General features: G+C 42.0%; 1 protein-coding gene across 2 annotated transcripts in view; it reads left to right on the top strand.

Moving 5' to 3' along the window:
- Positions 1-21,733, top strand: part of crim1 (cysteine rich transmembrane BMP regulator 1 (chordin-like)) — a 124,165-nt gene that overhangs the window by 67,354 nt on the left and 35,078 nt on the right. Inside the window, exons 3-7 of one of the 2 annotated variants that reach the window (XM_064332978.1) lie at positions 3,071-3,313; positions 5,180-5,300; positions 5,826-5,947; positions 16,981-17,163; positions 18,124-18,321. In XM_064332978.1, the coding sequence (XP_064189048.1) occupies positions 3,071-3,313; positions 5,180-5,300; positions 5,826-5,947; positions 16,981-17,163; positions 18,124-18,321 (867 nt within the window). The remainder of the gene's footprint in view (positions 1-3,070; positions 3,314-5,179; positions 5,301-5,825; positions 5,948-16,980; positions 17,164-18,123; positions 18,322-21,733) is intronic. The other variant, XM_064332988.1, reaches the window with a different exon arrangement.

The raw sequence follows: 21,733 nt of genomic DNA on the forward strand, positions 1-21,733 counted from the left end.
GCGCCTCTTAATGTTTCCTTTTCTGTAAGACTGCATTTCTCTAGAGTCAGCCAAAGGTAATTACCCACAAGTCTGTGCGGTGTTATCATGTTTCAGTTACTGAACTGTCAGGAGGGGAATATAAATGAATGCTAGCTATTAATTCTGCAAAATATTTTGTCTTCTTGGCCTTGCACCTTACTGACCAGTAATTAGTGTATCCTCATAGGAGTGCAACAAAATATGTATTTATCCATCTATCTTTCTTTCTGTGTGTACTATAAAAGTGCTGATGTACTTTTTATTTTTATTTGTTTAGCGAGCTGATTTATATGATCATTATGTGTTAGTTCAATGGAATTGTTTGGCTGTAATATTTACATTTATTTGTCTAATAATAACAGTATAGCCTTTTTTTTCTCAGAACAACCGTGAACTTTGAAATTACCCAACAAAATATTGTCATCTGACATGTAGTTAAACATTTGCGTCTCTTTTGAGCAGGTAATGTTCATTTTTGTGAGGAGATCAAGATGTATTTTTTACACACTTTGTATATTTTATATGATTCGTTTTTGTATTCCCCTTGAACACTGAACCTGACTTCTTACATTGCCACTTCATTTATGTTGTTGTTTTATGTAACAAAATATATATATATTTTGCTTTAACAGCTTTGTCTACATGACCGTAGCCACCTCTAAATTAAACTTTTGGGTCCAAAATTCTAACCCATTAATATGATTACGGTGGGGAAATTAAGCATAGAAATTGTTGACGTAAAATTCAGAATTTAATCTTTGAGCCTGCGGGTTTGTAGTGTAAGTGAAAGAAACACACTTATATCATTAAAAAATAAAAAGCACTCCTAATCAACTGAAAAAATTTCATTTGGTTCCAAAGGGGAAGCTGTCGATACGCTGAGCTCAAGTATAGATCCATAGAATGTAATGAACTGGTGGAAAACCAATGTTTATTTTTTTAAACCAGATGTAGGGAAAGCAGAATCCTCTAAATCCAGTGGGATCAAAGGCTACGTTTGCACTATTCTTATGCACCTAATTGGATTGCAATTTTAAAAATTGATTTGATGTGACTTATCTGTAATTGAACAATGACAGCAGAAGTGAGGATGTAAATGTTTTATAGAAATGGCCAGGTGTTCTGAAAAAGCATTTCTTTTAATCAGAAACCCCCTGCGGTTTTTCTTGGCCACCAGCTTCGAGAAGCTTCTGGCAACACGGAAAAATGACGGGGGCTGAACAAGACATTCGCCATTAAACGGTAGATATAATTCAGCAGCAGTTAAAGCTTGATAAGACTCTCAGCGAGCACTCTTTGCTTATTGGATTCCACCCCATTTGTGCTGACACACACGTCGTATCTGAATTCTGGCCATGAAAGATCAGCAGCTCTTTTCCCAGCTGAAACATTTGGGAACATACAGAGCTTCCTAAATTGGAGCTTGAATAAAAATACGCATTTTATTATGCTGATGATATTAAACAGAGCCTTCAGTCTACTCAGTGTTTTGAATTGACATTGAGAAGTCTCTACTGTGTAGTGTTGGGGGGATTATGAATTTAGCTATTTTTATTTTGGTTGCATATCTTTTCACTAGAGGTCATTGTGACTATAACCAGTTTTAGCAAAGGCGATTCCCAGGAAACTTTTATTTGAATACCAGTCCACTACCAGTCATAATGCAGAAAATAGTTAAAACATATGGAATGTGGCAATTCTGCCTGTACTTGTACATCTTTGTACAAAGTGTACATCTTGTATTGTTCATCTGTTTGATATACAAACATGAGACCAGCGATTAAAAGCACTGGTGTCTGTAAGCAAGAACACGCCACAAAAAAACTTCTATAAAATGGCAGGTTTGTAACCACAGACCACTGTAGGTACAAACCTGCCATTTTATTTTATCTTTCATCTGCTGTGAAACCTTTGCATGTGATTTAAATGCATTTTCCTGGAATTGATGTTTGTGCCAATAAAAAGATGCATATTAAGCTTTGGATTTATTTTCACTTATTTTTGCCCCTTAAACAAATCAGTGATACTGATTAATATTAAATGAAAACTTAATTAGTTGTTCAGTTAATTGTTATTGGGCCCATTGTAATTAATAGCACTAACCTAAATTAATCTTAGTTAGTGTCAAGAGATATATTACATTCATTTGACTGCTTAGTCAAACCAAATTAATTAAGATGTATTCTTGGTGTAAAGTAGTCTACTGTTCTGCAAATGTCTCTGTATCCCCCAATGCAGCAATTATTCTTTGGAGGTGGGGAAATGGGTGCTTACTTGAATAAACCATAGAATATGTTTGGCATGTTTTATCTACATATTTTATCTTCTATTTCTACTTAAAGGGAATTGCACGTAATATAAATACCTTCCTAAGGTGTTGGCAAAATATATTTGTTCTTAACAAAAGTATTGTATTGGTTATATATGATTTTGCATCTTTATGAAATGAAAATTTGGCTTGGCCCAGATGTTTGAGATGTTTTTGAATCTTGAAACATTTCCAGAAGCTGTGCAGTTGTAGAGCTTTGGAAGGTTGTCTCTCCTGGGACATCCAGTAAGAGCAGTTGCTCCAGTCCAAACTGCGCTCTCCAGCTTGGCCTTCCAATATCTGCTCTGATATAGCTTGGGGTTTCCTGAGCTCTGAAGATCTCACTGTTGTTTTCTGTTAACCAACACTGATTTCAGGCATGTCCAAGGATCCTCTCTGTCAGTTGCTTCCTTTAGTTTGTAGTCAAGGAATACTAGGATCATCTCTCTCTTTCTCTCTCTTTCTCCCCTCCTCCCCTCCTCCCTTTTTGTCTCCTGTGTGGTTATCAAAACAGCAGTTCCTTTTTGTACTGTGTGGAATTTAGTAGTACACACTTTGATGGGGGGAAGATCTAAAGGTCTGTCGAAATGCTGGTTCTATTTGATGGACTGGTTGTCTTCAGAACACGTCATTCAGAGTGGCCCTGTTCTAGAACATGCCGCGCCCAAAGCCGAGGTTTACGCTGCCTTTCCGGAACTAAAACCTTCTCTTTTTTTCCCCCGTGTTGCTTTCCCGCGGCAGAGGAGAGGCCGGACTGCTCGAAGGCGCGCTGCGAGGTGCAGTTCTCGCCCCGCTGCCCCGAGGACTCGGTGCTGATCGAGGGCTACGCACCGCCGGGGGAGTGCTGCCCGCTGCCCAGCCGCTGCGTCTGCAGCCCCGCCGGCTGCCTGCGCAAAGTGTGCCAGCCCGGCTACCTCAACATCCTGGTCTCCAAGGGCTCGGGGAAGCCTGGCGAATGCTGCGACCTCTACGAGTGCAAGCCGGGTAGGAGGCTCCGCGTCCGTCCGCTCGTCTGGCACACGCATCCGTCTTCTTGGAGCGCGGGGTCCGGGAGAGGGTGAAGCGTGACGGTCCTTTGGCTACCGCATAGGCCACCGGCAGGACTTTAAATCTGATGTGGCCAGTGGAGGGAGGGGGAGAGAGAGCGAGAGAGAGAGAGGGAGAGGGGGAGAGAGAGGGAGAGGGGGAGGGAGGGAAGGAAGGAGAGAGAGAGAGGGAGAGGGAGGGAAGGAAGGAGAGAAAGATTGAGAGAGAGATGAGGAATGAGTGTGTGGAATGGCCATTGATCGTTTGGATGAACTGGTTTTGCTTATTTTGTTGCCGTAGAAGTAAAGGGTTGAGAGTAATGTGAGCTTTCGACCTGTGTCAGTGCCACTATATCCTGGACTTTATAACCAGGTGTTTAAATAACCAGCCTGATCTGCTTTACAATTGCTCTACGCCATTAAATCTTGATTAATGTTGTGTAGCCTTTATTGTACTGCATATTGTTAATCATTAGAGCGACGTTAGAGTTCTGTCATATTGTGCTCAATATTTTGTGAAGACGAGACATTTACTGCCTTTAGGACAACAACAGTAATTGCATTCACCCTATTCAGTTGTTAAAAAATTATTGATCTCACAGTCCGGGCACTTCTGTACAGTATATATCATCAGAGAGGGCAGTTTAAAAAATGACAAACATTAAGGTGCTGCTGGGTGGCTTGGCCTGGTAATACTGCTGGTATCAACCCCCTGGTGGTGTGGCCAGCAGCTCCACGGTCTGCGCGTGATTGGTTGCAGAGTCGCCATGGAAGGGAGGGAGCGTTGGATTTGACTGGATGGTCCCTGACTCATCGTGCCGCAATGGCTCCTCTAATTTATGGAGTACCCACATTCCAGCTGCACCACCTGCCCATGAGGTGTACTCTAATGATGGACTGACTTATTGAGTTTGTAAGAAAAGTGAGAGAAACTCCAACCGACAGCCAGTGCGCCGGAGAGGGAGAGTTTGATCTTTGCAGCGCTTTCCCAAATTGAAGGATGCTGCAGTGGCGAGACCCACCCGCGAACGCAACGGGAGATTGGAAATACGATATCAGACGCGAAACTAGTGCAAAGGAAAACCAGAGGGAAAAGTTGTAGTGTTATATAACGCATGAATATATGGATATGAAAATGATCTGTGAATATATTGACATGAAAATAATCTGTGAAGTCACAGTCGCTTTGTATTGGGGTATGCACCTTTGCGCACCGAGCTTTCTCTCGCACTAAACTCTTTTTTGCACTATAAAGTTTGCACGCTCCAGTGAACCTGAAAGCTGTGCAGGGACGGTGGGCCTTCTCGGGTCTCTCTATAAAAGAGAGGTCAGAAGTCAGAAGCTAGATAGATACCAGGTAGGAGGTTGTGAAAACAAATTTGTTCCAGAACCTGGAGCAACGAATACTGATATTACGGCAGAATCATGTCCCTGCTGGCACAAACAAGATAAGCAAGCAAGCAAGCAAGCCCTAGCGCACCGTGCTACGCTTTCAGATGTGTTCTGCGAGTGAGCTCCCTCCCTGAGACATAGCTATCTGTAGGATAGGATAGAAGTTGGCTGCTTTTTTTTCTCTTTTTTTTTTTTTTTTTTGCTTTTTAAGATCTCATGAAGCAGTCTTTGGCTCACTGTGGCTCTGTTATATGAGCTGCGTTCGTCTAAAATAGAAAATATTGCGAGACTGGGGCATCTTTGCACGTGCAAGCTGGGTAATTTAAAGCAGGTTTAAAATATACTGATGCGAGTTGATACAAATGCTTCTCACTCTCCCTCCCTCTTTCTCTCTTTCTCTTTTTCTGTTTTCCCCTCCCTCTCTCCCCTTCAGTCTTCAGCGTGGACTGTAGTACAGTGGAGTGTCCGTCGGTCCAACAGGTGCAGTGTCCCCCTGATAGCTATGAGACCCAGGTTCGTCTCACGGCAGACGGCTGTTGCACCTTACCGACCAGGTGAGACCAGCTCAGGATTCTGGAGAAGTCTGATTGGACATGAGCTTGTTTGCAATACATATCCACTGAAAAGAGGCAGGCCCATTGCTCCATGCTCATTTTCTGTAATGATAGGGAGTCAGAAGAGACACGTTGTTGTAACAAGTACATTTAAGAACAACAAACGTGGTCGAACACACCTCCGAGTCACCTGTACACTCAATTAATGTAAAAAGCACTTCAGCCATTTTTGATCGAGAAGCACAGCTCCTTCAACCACTTCACCATGCTGCAGCCCTAAATAAGCTTGGGTTGCCAGAATGTCCTTTTATGATTCAGATTCAATCAAGGAATGCAGGTGGTGATTGACTGAAAAAGGTGCATTTCCAAAGGTGCTCATTTGTTTGTATCGTGCACTTCTGAAGTCAGTTGGCTGAGTCTGCGCACTTTCACGCTTTCAAAGGTGGCGATATGCTAAAATGGTGCTCTTCCGGACATGGCGATTGGCTGAACTTGTGCTCTTCTCTCCTCCCTTGCCTTCTCCAGGTGTGAGTGTTTACCTGGCCTGTGCGGCCTCCCTCAGTGCTCTGCAGGAAGTGTACCCCGCATTATCTTCCATGGTGATGGTTCCCCTGGAAGATGCTGTGATATGTTTGAATGCTTCAATGGTAAGTTTCAGTTTCAAAAGCTTTCTGTCAGTATTTTCTCTCCATTATTTTGTGGCAAAGTTGAGAGATTAAACATCAAGTTAACTTGGATTCTTTCTGCCTTAAAAAAAATGTGTTGCAGAGTTACTTTGTAGCTCAATCTGTTAAAGCACTGTTGTGGAGCGCACCACTATCGTACTGTGACCAGCATCCCTGCAGGACGGCACAGTTAGATGTATCATTGGCTGGGGCATTGATCTCGGTTGGCCAGGCATTCATGTGTCATTACACAACAGCACCTGCCTCTGGTCAGTTGGTGGCCTAAAGTCTGCCTGGACAAGCTACACTACTGGCCACCTGACACCTGACATCTCATCAAAAATTATGGGCATTAATATAGAGTTGGTCCATCCCTTTGCTGCTATAACAACCTGTTATCTTCTGGGAAGGCTTTATACTAAATGTGGGGAGCATTGCTGCAGGGATTTGCCTTCATTCAGCCAGAAAAGCATTAGTGAGGTCGGGCACTGATTTGGCGATTAGGCCTGGCTTGCAGTTGGCTTTCCAGTTGATCCCAAAAGTGTTGGTTGGGGTTGAGGTCAGGGCTCTCTGCAGGCCAGTCAAGTTCTTCCACACTGTTCTTCACAAAACCATTTCTATATGGACCTCGCTGTGTGCACGGGGGCATTGCCATGCTGAAGCAGGAAAGGGCCTTCTCCACAATGTTGGGAAGTACAGAATCGTCTAAAATGTGATTGTATACTGGAGCATTAAGATTTGCCTTCACTGAAACTAAGAGGCCTAACCAAAACCATGAAAAACAGCCCCAGACCAAGGAGTGTCCAGATACTTTTGGTCATAGAGTGTATGTGTGAAATGCCCTCCTCTGATTCAGTGTGTTTGCAAATTTAATATGGTGAACCAGAATCAAAAGATGCGGAGGCTTAACATCACATTTAAGAGGACAGGGATGAGAATATCAGCCACAAACTCAGCAATCCAGTTGAGTAGGGATAAAGTAAAAAGTGTCACATATGTTACTAATGAAAGTGTTTTTGATTAATATGTAATTATGGTCAGAGGAGGAGGAAGGAGAAGTATAGAGAATAAATGAAAATATCATACCCTGAATGAGAATCTGCTTGTTGAGCAAGAATTCTGCGACATTTTCCGATGAAGAGTGTAGGAGAAATAGGAAATGCAATCAGAGGATGAAGAGGGAGATGGAGGCTATTTTTGGTGGGGTGGGAGATGATCAGAGAGAAAGAGAGACACTTAGAGGTTTCATAAAATAGGCACTATAATTCATGGCTACTTGTGTTCGAAGATGTATTGCATGCTAACCTTGAAAAATTGAAAGCATTGATCTCTGGCAAGAAAAAAAAGTTGCAGTGTATGTTCTTTTCAGTTTAATACTGTGTATCTAACTGTGATTATTTCTTTTTTTTTTTTTTTACCTGTCTGGGTTCTTGTACAATGTGCTGGAAACCTTCATCTACCAATTTTTCTCCTAAGTTTTGTAGCTCTTCATCACAGTTGTAGAGTAGTTTTGTTGTCCTCTGGTCGAACGAGTGCCAGCAGTCTACCTCTACAGCTCAGCTGGTGGATAGTTGAGTGAAAATAAGCTGTTTGAGAGGATGTGCTTCATAGGAGTGTGTACTTGTTTACACTCTCTCAAATTACAGAGATGAGAGAGAGAGTTCAATATGACTGAACTTTAAAATCAGGTTAAAAATTAATTTAACATGAGTGTTAGTTGGGAGAGTGGCCCCGTTACAGAAATGAGGGCGAGAGATGCATACCATCAGCAAGGAACTCGATTTACACCTCTGACAGGGTCAAAATGCACTTGCAACAGCACAGGCTCTTATAATTAGTGTGATTACATATCTATATATAGGCTGCACAAAGTTATATACGGGGGTTGGGCAAAATAATTAATAACACCTAACACTATTTTAATATGAAATTACTTGTAAGTAGTAGACCCACCCTTCACCCTTCAAAATAGCTTCAGTCCTTCTTAGAATTCTGTTATACAAGCTCTGAACCGTGTGTAGTGGGACATTGTACCATCCTCCAAGAAGGTCAGCCTCTAGTCCTTTGAGGGGTAAATAAAGTGGAAATCTGCTTCAAACCTTGCACTACAAATCTTCCCATAAATGTGCAATGGTGTTTGCATCTGGCGATTGTGGGGGCCATGGAAGGCATTTGACTTCATCCTTATGTACATGAAACCCCTCTTGAATTTTTTGTTAGCAGTGATTGTATGTGTCTAACAGTGTTTGAACCGTAGCGTGCACCTGGCCTTGTAAAATGGCTTCATATTACTTGGCCATTATATGACCATCCAGAGCAATCACCAGACCCAATGACTCCCGTGAGATGGCTGCCCATACCATTATAGGTCTGCCACCGCATATAACCGTTGCCAGCAGACATTGTGGGTTTTTAGGCTTCCTTTGGCTCTCTGCAAACGTAAACCTGTCCAGATGTAAGAAAAAGAATAAAAGATGACTCAACAGACCATATTACTTTTTTTTTTCCATTACTCAGGAGCTTGGGTTTTATGCTCCTTGCACCGAGTTATGTGTCTTTGTGCATTAGCCTTGGATACAAGCGGTTTCTGAATGCCGGTCCTGCCATAAATACCGGCTTTGTGAAGCTGAGAACGTAAGGTTTTTGTCGAGATTGGGTCACAAAGGTGCTGATTCAATTCTGTGATCATTTTTGGGGGCCGTTTGTCTGCGTCGGTGAGCTTCGGCTTGCAGCCACTGTTTGTCTGGCCAAATTAAATAATTTTGCAGTTTATGTGACCAATGCACCTGCAATTTGGGGAATGAGTATTTGGTCTCTTCGTCTCTTTTAGTTGCTTCATTGCTTTGGCAACTCAATTATCAAAGTCTTTATTGCTGACACATTCTGCTAATTGGCATTCAGCATAAAATGACACACCTGTCTAATTACTTAGTCATTGTAATTTTTTCTTTCTTTGTGCAGTTATTTAGCAATTAAAGTCCTTTTTCATATTATTTTTGATATTTTGCCAACCTCTGTGTTTTTATATTATTCGCAATTATTATTTTTATTTTATGCATTTGTTTTGTGTATGCACAGTATAGTAGTCATAATTACTATGTGAATAATTTGATTACAGAAAATGAGGACACCAAAAATGCCACTGTGCAATGCTACCGGTAAGTTACAGGCCATGTAATGAACAGTCTGTCAGCCCGTGTGTCAGATATTTCTGACGGGGAGAGAGCTTTTGTAAGGGAAAGAGAACATAACTCTGGGGGACAAGAGAAGAATGGTGTGACTCAGAAGAACAGAGGGAAGTGAGGAGGAGGAGAGGAAGAAAGATAGTGATTCTGAGCTGACAAGGGGAGCTAGGAGAGAGCATGACAGATGAAGGGGACTTGAGATTTCTTCGAGAATAGAGGATTGCCATGAAATTAAAGTGAAAGAAACTCTGCTCTGTCTAAAAATATGTTATGTGTGTTTATATTTATAGCTATGCATAGATGCATTAATTATGCATCAAATTTATTTGGTTCCTGTTTTTTTTCCAAGTATTCATGAAGTATATGGAAATTGAATTCATTTTCAGTCTTTATAAATATGCATGACTCAACATGTCAAATCAACGCATTATGTATAGCGCACCATGTATGATACACACAACACACATTTCTTGTACGTGTCCCTCTCCTGACAGTGGATACCCATCACCAGGGATAGTATGCAGTGATTATGGCAGAAATAAAAAGGAGTGATTGCCTTGAGGTAGATTTAAAATGGCCATTGAGAAGCTGAGGTCATGAATGTCAATGTCCAGGGACTGTCAAAAAATTGCAGTTAGAAAGTTTGACTGATTCTTGCTAACCGGCTAAATTGATTGCAGTAACACTGGGATCCACATATTAATGTCCTGAATGGCAAAAGATTCCTCAAGGAAGAGGCACCATTCTAATGGATTAAATGATATACAAAACAGATAACGGGTTAAACCAGTGAGACCCTAATTTCTGAAAATGAGGGCACCTGGTCACGGACGTTAAATCATTTGAAGAGCATGAATATTTCAAAGACAGACACGTGTTAAAATAAGATTAAATGAGAGACTGTCCTGGAGGGCCAGTGTATATGCAGGTTTTTGTTTGCACCATTTATCCTGGCTAACTGAGCTAACTGGCTATATACACCAACACTGGCTCAGTCGTAGTTTAGATCACAGTAAAATGTTTCACAAGAATAGTCTTTGGGTGTCATTCACGCACTGATGAAGAAATCTAGCTGAAATGTCAAATGGTGTACATTTTAGGGCTAATTACATAACTAAGGCGTGATGTTTACATGAAAACTAGAAACAGATAAGGCCCTGCTTGCCCGCCTCTGCCCTAATGCGTTTCAAGTTTCAACCCATTGAAAGACAGTGTTGTTTTCCAGGACACACATGTCGCCTCATAACATGTCCTAAATGTTTGGTATAAACCTTGGGCCACTCCCACAAGAGGGATGCCAGTGGATGGGTGTGGTTGCAGTGCAGCTGTTTAGGTGGTGTTTACTTTGTATTGGAACCAATTCTACAGTATATCTGCCTGCCATTAGTGGAAATAGGGATCTGATCTGTTACATCCATGGGACTATACAGGGTTTTTTGGAGGTTGACTCTGTTGTTTTTCTTAGTTTTGTTTATTTCTTTTGCAGTTTGAAATGATAAGTTGCTCATAATCAACAGTTTAGAATTTTTGAAGTTTAGCGCAGCAGTGATTCAGCAGTGATTCAGCTCTTTTAGTGGCTCGTTTGATGATGTACCACGTCAGGCTCCATGACAAACGATAATTGCTCCTGTGAGCTCTGTAAAGCTTGGAATGGATATCAAACGTGTTGTAGAAATGTTAACTGATTCTTGGTCAGCATTGGGTTTCAGAAGTAGGGAAGGATTTGTCAGCAGCCAGTGGAAAATATCTGTTTGAAAATATACAACTGTTTTATAGCTGTGTTTTGGGTGGAACCATAGTAAATTAAACCATAAGAGTCTTGTGAATAGGAAGGATACATTGCAAAAGATCAAACAGCAAATGTGAAATGTATTCCTCCTCCTTCGACATCCACTGACTGACACCAGGGATACTATTAGCATAACAAGCCAACGACAAAGAACTCCAGCCAGGGGAACTAATCTCCCAGCTAGTTCAAAATGTTATTAGAACTTTTAAAACATTACAGTAAAGTTATGTCATGTTGTGGTGAATATCAATGCAGAGGTTTTCTCACAGTGTTTTTTTTTTTAATCTACCCCGACATTGTAAGTCATGGCTTTACACCTTTTTAACAAAAGAAAATCTTTTTAAAGACGTATTTGCGACAAAAAAACAAAATCACAAGAACACATTTTCACAACTTTGATTAATTAACAAACTAATTAACACTCTAGCAAGGTGTTTCACCTTCTGTAAGAAATGTGCATGTGTTTAATGATGCCTGAAACCCACAGAGCAATCCTGTTTGGCGTGCATGTCTTTATTTGAAGCATGGCGCCACTTTACGGGGGGTAGGTGTTTTGTGGTTTTGAACACAGCACCTACATGGCGCTAGAGATAGGATTATCTCACTGAGTTAAAGACCAAAGGTCCTCATTCTAGGGAACTGATCACATTCTTATCCTGGCTCCACGGGTTGACGTCACTTTCTGTAATGGACGTTCACAAGCTCACTCATGCTTTTGAACTTACTTATTTAATTGTCCAACCATAATGTGTGCTGGGTTCACTTGCGCTTGATGGCCGTTTACTTAAAGAAATGAAATTGCTTGGTATAGAATGTTTGCTACATAAGAAAATAGATTCTCTAAATTTCAGTGTTCTGCTCTGAAGGTAAAGACTACAGGTTGGTATGTTTCATATAGTCCTTCTTCCACCCCTTTCCAGTTGATGATTCTCATAGCACAAACAGAGGCAACCATGTTTGATTTTATCCAAACACACAGCAATGAGCTGGTAGTGTTTTCAAATGTTTTCTCACTTTACTTTAGGGCCCTTGTTCATTCATCTACCAACTGCACATCTGTCTACATGTGTTTACAAGTCATCATGAAAGCCTTCTGTTGCAGCCAAAAAAAAAAAAAAAAAAGTATTTGGTGCCAATGGCTTCAAGTAGAGTCAGGGCATGTTTGAAGGAGAACACCTGGCTTATTGCGTGATATCACAATATTTAATCTCCTTCGTTAAAAGTCAAAACAGAGAAGGTGCTGAGGATGAGAGAGCAGGGGATGGGCTGTTTCACATTTCGTTCCTGCCGAAAATAAAGATCATATCACCAGCTAAGAGAAATGGAACAGCGCGGAACAGAGGCTTAGCCTAAGAGCTGCCCCGACCATTATGTTGGAAGTGTGTGACGACAGAGCAGCAACATGTTCGGAGGTGCGCCCGGAACATAAAAAGGAAGTCGATGCATGACTGTGACGCTCTGAGTCTCAGAACCTGGGTGCTAATGGCAACCCAGTGCTGTAGCTCTTAAAAGCGTGTACGCCGTTAAATAAAAGCAACTTGTGTACATGGTGGCCTCACCGTGGTGCACTGTTGCAGAACCAAACATGTCTTCCGTAGTGACGAACCAGCAGGTGAGAAAGAAAGTATGTGGGCATCCTGCTTTGGAGAGGAAGGCTAGAAGAAGTTCTGGTTTGTATATAATATTTCGCAACCAGAGGGATCTGTAATTAGTATCGATCCCTATGGGGCTGCTGGGTGGATCGCCCTGTTAAAGCAGTGTGGGGATGGAGGAATAGTATGGTTTTGAATCTGGACCATGACGGTGCTGACAGTGCTTCCCATGGGGTGATGCAGAATTGGCACTAGTGTTGCCCAGGGAAGGGAGGGTTTTAGTTGGCCTTGATTAGTGTCTCGTCGCACACCAGCGACCCCTACTGGTCCTTTAGGTGCTTGTGGTCTACCTGTTCAGCCACACACTTCTGAATATGTAGCTGAGATTTCAAAAATCAGAATGTCACTCTTGAACCAGCAGATAGCACCTGGAATGCTTACCATTTGGTTCTGTTGTAAAATACTGTATAGCTCAATGATATGCATTGGCTATACAAATAGACTTTTACTTGCAGCTATGAGCCAGCTGTTTCTGTCCAGGCAGACTTCCTATGTAGCAGGTTACAGATGCTGTGACATGGTCAGTTGTCACTGCCTTCCTCCATCTCCTATGCATTTCGTTCTCCATTGGTGACCCCTATTTTCTGTGAAATCTGTGTTGTCATTTTCATGGAAGCAGAAAAACAGTGTGCCCTAAATATATTAAGCGTGCACATGATCTTGTCTGTACTCAGCAAGGCTTTGGAGTGCGTCAATCCAGTCTGTTCACGTTTCGCATGCCTTTATAGATTCAGAGCACATCCTCGTGAGTAAAATATATGAGCCATAGCATTCTGGTGGATTATTATTATTTTTTTATTATTATTATTTTTAAAAATAAAAACGGTCGTCTGTAATACGCAGAAAACACTTTGATTTGACGCTTTCTTGCATTTTTTCTGCGTAAAGTTTGCAGTGAGTGGGAGCAGGCAAATCGGTAATATAGCGGGGTGTTTCAGGCTGCACAGTTTAAGGGTTTCTCCCTCAAGGCCCTCCTGTGAACAGCCTCTCTGAGCAGTAGCCGCAAGGCATGGAATGAAAAGCCGGAGCTTTTTTTTATTTTTTATTACAATCACTATGGCGACCAAGGACTCTCCTCCTGATTGACGTTCTCTTGTACGGCGTGTATATAAATAATATTTCTGTGTTCCTTAGAAAATGAAAGAAAGATAGAAAAAAAAAAGACGAACCACCTGACCCAATGCGAAGCGGTCAGGGTGGCTGTGTAGCGCGATGAGTGACATAATGATTGGTGGACTGGTCTTGCAACTCTCAAGGTTGTTGGTCTGATTTCTGCATGGAGCACGGCCATTGTACCCACGAGCAAGGTACTTAATCTGAATTGCTTCAGCAGATATCCAGCTGTATTAACGGTTTATATGCAAAAAAAATTAATCTGTGTAATTCTCACTGGTGAAGAGTGTCTGCTATATGCCTGAAACGTGAAATGTAAATGGAGTTAAGCAGTGGCAGGGGACATGGTGGATGCAGAGATGGGTCTGTAGTCATGATCCCCAATGTAATCCTCACAAACCCAATTATGTGGTTCATTGTGGTGCCTCAGTGGTGCGGATGATGGACGCACACCTGTTATGAAATGTAGGTTAATTACAAACAGTAAAGGAGGTCAGGTAAAGGACAATGTCTTCAATATGGAGCATCATTCTATATGGCAGTAGTTGAGAGCAGGAATATGGAATTGTCACCAGGGATATTCTGTGATCTGTTTTGCTTTAAAAAATTTACTAAATACAGGTAGTGAATGAATAAAAATTTGAACTTGTGTGCTTCAAAAGTGACAGGGTCTGGTGATTTCGAAATGGCATGGGACACATTTTCCTGACATGGTTAAGCTCACTTGTATAGAAGGCAAGGTCAATGCCAACCATTACTTAATGGTGGAGTATATCTTTGGTAGTTTGACAGTTTTGTTATTGCATTTGATTCAGCAACCTCTCAGTGCTGCCTCTGCACTCACTTTTTCCTTTGTGAGATTAACAGATTCTTTGAACTCAGTGTCTGCCAGACTCAAACCATAGGCTTCATGTGGAGGTCAGTGAGTGAACTGTGATAATGTGCTGGAAAACCCTATTAAACCAGCTGTGGCCGGTCCGTCACTGTCTGAATAGATTATCACAGTCTTGTCATGGTCAATCAACTGTAATGTAGGGGACACACATTATCATTCATTTTAGTTCAGAGGTCCGGAATCCGGAAGTCCAGTGTGTTGCTGCTTGGCCAGAGGACACGGTTATGTGTTGAGGCAAAAACTGTTCTTTTCCATCTCCTGCCAGTGACAGTCTGCCAGGACAAAGGATCTTACGTCATGGGCAAATCCGAACAAGCTAGTGAATTTTTTTAACTGTTCAAAAAATGAAACCGTTATCAATGCCATTTGCAACATTTATAAGTTTTCATGAACCTCTGGCTTGAAATTTGGTAAACAGTATCTTTATGGATGTGTTTTCATGTTAGTCATAAAAAATATGGCTCCAAGAGGTTCTGTCTTTTGAATCGTTTGATAATTTAAAAAATATTTCTTTTATTATTCATGAAGATATATGGATGTAGCCGCTTTGATATTTGGGAGTAGATGCTACATGCCATAGTTCTCACAAATTGGTCAAACTTTCTATGAGGTGCAGTCTTCTAAGTGTTTTTAATTTATTCAAAATAGAGGGAATCTACCCAGGTGCACATTTTCGGTCAAAATAGTAAAGTTTCACTTTACTAAAGTACTAAAGTAAAGAAGTCACTCCTTCTGTAATGCACACAACCTTCAATGACTTTGTTTTGTAAGAAGTTATCAGACGCACTTGGCAGAAATAATCGGAATATATAATTATATAACTCTTACAAATACAATAGGATTCCAGAAGCTTCGCTGCTTGGCCCTGTAAAAATAAAAATACATATTGTGCTCTCTATCAGAATTTTGTACAGTTATTACGCTAGTAATTGAGGTTCCTTGGTACAACTGCTGCAGTTTTTGAAGTGACCAACTTTGTTAGATCTAAAAGGTTGGGTGAGTCCACTTGCACCGCAACCGGTAAAGGTTATTCTCAAATCCCTGCACCTGCTGGTGTTAACTAGAACACACCCGAACATTCTGTACACAGAGAAAGCTCATGATGAATTTAAATCAATGCTCTTTGGCCTGCCTTAGTCTGAGAGGATTATGAATTATGCTGTTTTATGATTCTATCTACAACACTTGAGTGGCGCACAGTCGCTCATACATAGTTCATGATCACTGCCAAAAAACATTTTTGGGGGCTCTCAATTTGTGTACCCTGCTAGAGCCCTCGATTGCAGTGTGGCAATACGCATCAGGCATGGGGACACTGCGTGGCAATGAGATGAGAGCATAGTGCTGTTGACTATCCCAAAAGTGGGAGGAAAAAAAGGGAAAAAATAATCACTATGTTTGGGTAGTTTTTGGAAAATAAGGTATACAGATTGTGAATGTTGATTAATGTTTTGGTTTTCCACGGTTATTCTTTCATTGGTTGAATGGCAGGGTATGTTAGCCGCAGTTATTTACCTTATAGCCCTCTGTGCATTAGTTTAGAACAAACACTTCCAGTACGCTGTTTATTCTACACTGAAGTTCCCCACTTATCAAGAAAGCAGTGCCTTTGTTCTTTTAATGTTTGGAGACAAGACACTGTCACTCGCCATCTGGGCTGGCCACAGCCAGCAGGTTTCTCATCTGGCACGACGTTACGTGCAGGCGCAGTCCATCAACGACAGCCTACGATCTGAGAAACCACAAGTCACAACATCTTGCCAAAATCGAGACATCATGATGCTCCATTTTTTTCCCCCTGTGCCCTTTAGATCTCCTGCCGCAAAGATACACACACCCACTCACACGCACTCACATACACAGCCTCACACACACACACACACACATACACGCACTTACGCTCACTCGCAAACATCTCTCACTCTCACACACGCACACTCATGTGCACACACACAAATGCATGTACACACGAAAAACACGCATATACACAGAACACGCACGTACACATGCACACTCTCTTATACGCCCTCTAATTTACACACACTCTCACCTCACATACACAGTCTTTCTCAGATAAACACATACACACACACACTCACGCACACATATGCACAATGTCACAGTTTTCTATTATTAGAATAAACACAAAAGTGTTTTGTCATTGACAGATCAATGAAATCGATGACTGTGGAGCTCAAGGTAAACAGATAGGAATCTAAAAGGCAATCGGCCCGTGAGCACTTTTTCAGCGAATAAAAAGGCGATAAAGACGATAGATGGGAGGCCCGGGTCGTCCTTTTCGCCGACGGGCCGCGCTTATCTTCCCCTCTCGAACCGAATCGCTGAACTGACACTAATGGGTCCTCTGGTCTCCACGTCAGAGAGCAAGCCCGCCTGCACCTTTAACGGCGCGGAGTACCGCGAGGGGGACATGTTCCGGATGGACACCTGCCGCTTCTGCCGGTGCCAGGGGGGCGTGTCCGTCTGTTTCTCTGCGCAGTGCGGCATGCTGAACTGCGAGCACTACTACGTGCCCGAGGGAGAGTGCTGCCCTGTCTGTGAAGGTATGATGTCATCCCGCTGCTGTTCGCTATCACTACCCCCCCAGTCATCCTCATCCCCACCTCCGCCCACTTAGGTTTAGGTGACAGTTATGAGAGCGGCTATCAGTAGCGAACACCTGTCTGAGCCACTTAGTGACACAGCATTCACGCTTGACACCGAAATAAGACGGCATTCACAACACTGACATTTTTCACAGGCTTGACACCAGCTACACGACCCGCATAGGAATGGTGTATTACTTACCAATACGCGTGGCTGTGAATCGGCTGAAAACTATTTCCAATGTCGTCCCCCCGGCCACGCCCCCTGGGAGCGCGTGTACGCGCTACATTCCGATTATTCAGCATTTAAAGTCGGCGCAGTGGCCTTGCCTCTTTCCCGAGATAAGGGGAAATGGGAGATTAAAGTCCTCGCTCTTAAACAAATCACCTTCGTTCGAGCCGTCTGACATGCACACCTGAATCATGAGCGGGTGACACATGCTCATTAGGAAACATCAAGCATTCGGAGGGTGGATGGCTGTTTCACGATGCCCGACAGCAGCGCGGGACGTGTGATACATCGTACGTCAATATCTGATGATTCAGTCATTCGGGCTGCGGAGACACCGCTGCGAAAAGCATCAGGATGTTCTGTGAGCAGCTCTGAGGATGTGAGAACAATGACAAAAGGGGGCTAAGAAATATGGCCAGTAGCCACGTGATTGTGCGGATTTTAATGCTGAAATGCGTGTTTATAGTAAGAGGTAAAGATCAATGGATGGACAAAATGGTGGCCTGAGGAAAACTATGGATGGTGACACATTGAGGCCCTACTTGTTGATCATTGTTTGTATTGCAGATAGTGTGAGTTTTCATTGACGAATCATTTAAAACATTTGAGATAGCATGCTATAGTATGGTTGATTTACACCAAAATGTCCAAAATTACACCAACACGTTCTCGCCTGCTCGCCGCAGATCCCATCTACCCTGTGCTGAATTTCGCCGGTTGCTACGTGAACGGCCAGATCCTGGCGCACGGGGACCATTGGCGGGAGGATGACTGCACCTTCTGCCAGTGCGTGAGCGGGGAGGCGCGCTGCGTCGCGGCCGCGTGCGGGCACAGCTGCATCAACCCGGTGACGGTGCCCGGAGAATGTTGCCCTGTGTGCGAAGGTAAGGGATTTAGTCACAGTCTAAATCATTTTCTGTCTAAACTCTTTGTTTTGTTTTTTTTTGTTGTTGTTTTTTTGGGGGGGGGGGGGTCATACTTGGTTTGTGTCAGAACTCTCACTGTTTTTTGTTTTCGTTTGAATTGTTTCGCGTCCTCACTCGTTTTGTGTTTTGTTGCCGTCTGAATAGTTTTTTGTTTGAGCTTTTGTCTGCTTTTGAATGGTTCCGTTTCTGTACTGCACATTCCATGGACAGTACTGGCCACTGGGTGTTAGGTTATAACACAAGTTACACTTATTCTTTTCCTGACTTAGTTTCTTGAATTATTGTCCACTTCAGACCAGACGAATGCCACCATTGTTTTTTTGCATTTAAAAAAAAGTAAATGGATAAATCCATTTAATTGGCAGCATAGAATAAGATGCACAGACAAGATTAAATCACCCATATCTGAAAACCTTCATTGAAAACATTTTAGTTTTGATCAATTCAGCACAGAACTTCAGTTCTTTTTTGTATTTTCTTTCCAATATGCAATAAGATTTTCGGTTTGCCACATTACGTCCGGAGATTACGGCAGCCTGTTTATGCTTGCTGGAACAACCTCAGGCATGCATTCTGATCATTCTTCCGGGATTTTTGAGATTAGACTGCAGCGGATTGGATTCTCAGCCCGATTCGAACTGGCTCAGTCCGGCGGCTGTTCATACACAAAGCTCATAACGTAGAATGGTAAATAAGAACAAAGGTTAAAGAGGTTTCATTACACAACCAGCCCATTTAGTCCATCTCAACCCATCATTCACCTATGGCCTAGAATCTAGATTGTATCTAACTGAAGCCTAGCATGTATGAATAAAGATGTCCGCTTTCACCACTGGTTTCACCGCAATACACTAATTCTCTGTCTGGGGAGAAAAATGCTTCAATAGTTTCTTTAATGTCAACCAGTGTCAACTCATTGTTGCCTGTGCCTATTTGTACTGCTGACAGAACTTAAATTGAAATACAGTAGCTCCGCTTTATGAAGCCTTTTTTTAAATCCATACTCAAATCAACCCTGGGTCTCCTGTTGCGCAGATTAAAAAAAAGATTAAATGTCTTAAGTCTCTCGTCATAACTTTTATATCGTGCTTTCATATTCAGGGTTAGTCTTGTCAGTTCCTGTACATTTTTTCAAGAGCTTCTATGGGTTTTTTTGTGAGGTGGTCTAGAGTCTTAACTCTTTTTGTATACTCTTACAAAGGATTGGTTTAGTAACATTTAACATAACCACCTTTGATTGTTAGATTGTTAGATACTTCAATCCAATATTTTTTTTCCCCTTCTTTTCTGCTATGATATGATGTCTGGATAGGCTTTGGATGATCATTACACCCAACACCCATTTTCAATCGTTCACATACTGTACCTTGCAAAAAACAATCTGCCATAAATCGATCTTGCCCTAATGTAGTCATAAATGTTATGTGCCAGGTGACCATACGTATATGACATACATCATCATTTCTGTCCTGGGGTTGTGTTGACAGACACACTGGCTGATTATCGGACCTGAGCGGGGGATTATTATGGTAGGCTTCATCACGCGAGTGCAGTATCGATCCGGCGACGGAAGAAACCATCTCAGTGGCGCACTGAGGCGGCTCTGTCCGCTCAGCAGCGAGGCTGAAATACGTGCATTCCGGTTAAGTGCTAGCAGCAAGATCTCACCTCAAGCTAAACTGACAAATGCCAAATTAGCTTTAAAATTTTGACTACACCTCATAAGAAGGTTTGTATTTACTTTCGTCAGACTGCAAAGCGTCCAATTAAAGCTTCAGAAAGCCTGAGGGGGTGGGGTGGGGGGTGGTGGTGGTGGTGGTCTGGTGTTACTGTGGCTACTTTTAACCACAGCCTCAGGTGGTATACTGCATCTTGAATGGACACGGACAATCCGCAATGCCCCTAGGTTATTTTATCACGTGAAGAAAGGCCTTGATCTCACCTTCACTCTTCAATTCATCTTTTATGAGTTGGCTTGAAACAGAGAAATTAAGTCAGATCTGACCGACTGCAGCCAGAAGAGAGAAGAGGAAGCAAATGCGGTACAGCACAGCTAAACCATGTATTAACAGTTCATCTCAAGTAACATTCAAATCCCGCGTGTTTCACATATTCAGTGTGCTGAAATGTAGACTTGCTGACTTTAAAAATGGTTTTAAGGTGCACATTGCAAGATGTCAAATAGGAAATTAAGCTATTGTTGAAGTTGGTCATATGATTTACACAGTATGTGTCACTGTTAGAACATTTGAAGGTAATATATGAGCTCAGTTTGCATTTGGAAGTTCCTCTGTGGTCACACATTTGATTATGTTGCAGGCTGCCATATCTCATAATCTTTTAGGTATCTGTGTTCTATCGTCTGTTGTGTGTCAATAACTTAAATTTAGAAAGGACTGTTATGTTCAAGTGTGAGACGAATAGAAATAACCACTGTTTTTGAAATGTGATGATATTTTCTTTCTTAAACACCAATTTTGTTAATGGAAATGAACCAAACTTCACTCAGATGACTCACTGTTATCCTTCTCGTACTCATAATGCCTTTCCTCAGTATTTACTGCAAGTGCACATTAGAAAAGCTAGCTTGGGGTATAACCTACCTTTCACTAGTGACATCTAATGATCTGCAATCACCCCACATGATGCTAGGAGGTATTATTTCAGTGGTGACCCGAGCAACCATGGCCAGTTAAGCCCATGAAACTCATTGTTTCCTGCCTTCATGGACGTCTGGTCTTAGTTAGCTGGTGAATGTAGGCCTGCCTTAAACCTGACATGGTGGAAACTAGAGTTTTTAGTGACTGAGAGTAGTTTTGACCGCATTGCCAGAGCTTATGAAAAGGGAAGTTAGCTATTCTGATTTGTTTCTACTAAAACTACTGCGGTCCGATTGACCCTAGCAATTTTTTTTAAATCCAGTGTTACAGGTTTGTGTTTGAGTTTGCTTGATTCAGTGTCTCCAATTGGAGCCTCACCTACAAGACAATGATTTATCAGGGAAAACTAACTTTTGGTTTATTAGCTGAATTGATTTATTAGCAAGTCACATCCTGGAAATTGGCCAGATTAATCTTGCATCACTGTATCAGATACTATCAGGTGTGTAGTATCCTAAGGTTATAAACCTAACAAGTGAGGCTACTAGCTATGACACACTGCATCCCTCTAAACAGTATTTAGATGTTTTTTTTATTGTGGGTTTTCAGTTGAAAATATAGTGACTACAGTTGATGCAAACAGCAAAAGATCAAATTTTGTACTAATGTGATAAAATCAATTTCACTTTCCAGAACGGTTCCCCACACATCATGCGACCTTGGCTTGTTATGGGACAATTTTAGTGCTCTTCCAGAATAAAGCAACTTTG

This window comes from Anguilla rostrata, chromosome 1 (genome assembly GCF_018555375.3).
Source record: "Anguilla rostrata isolate EN2019 chromosome 1, ASM1855537v3, whole genome shotgun sequence".
In the NCBI taxonomy this organism is placed as follows: Eukaryota; Metazoa; Chordata; class Actinopteri; order Anguilliformes; family Anguillidae; genus Anguilla; species Anguilla rostrata.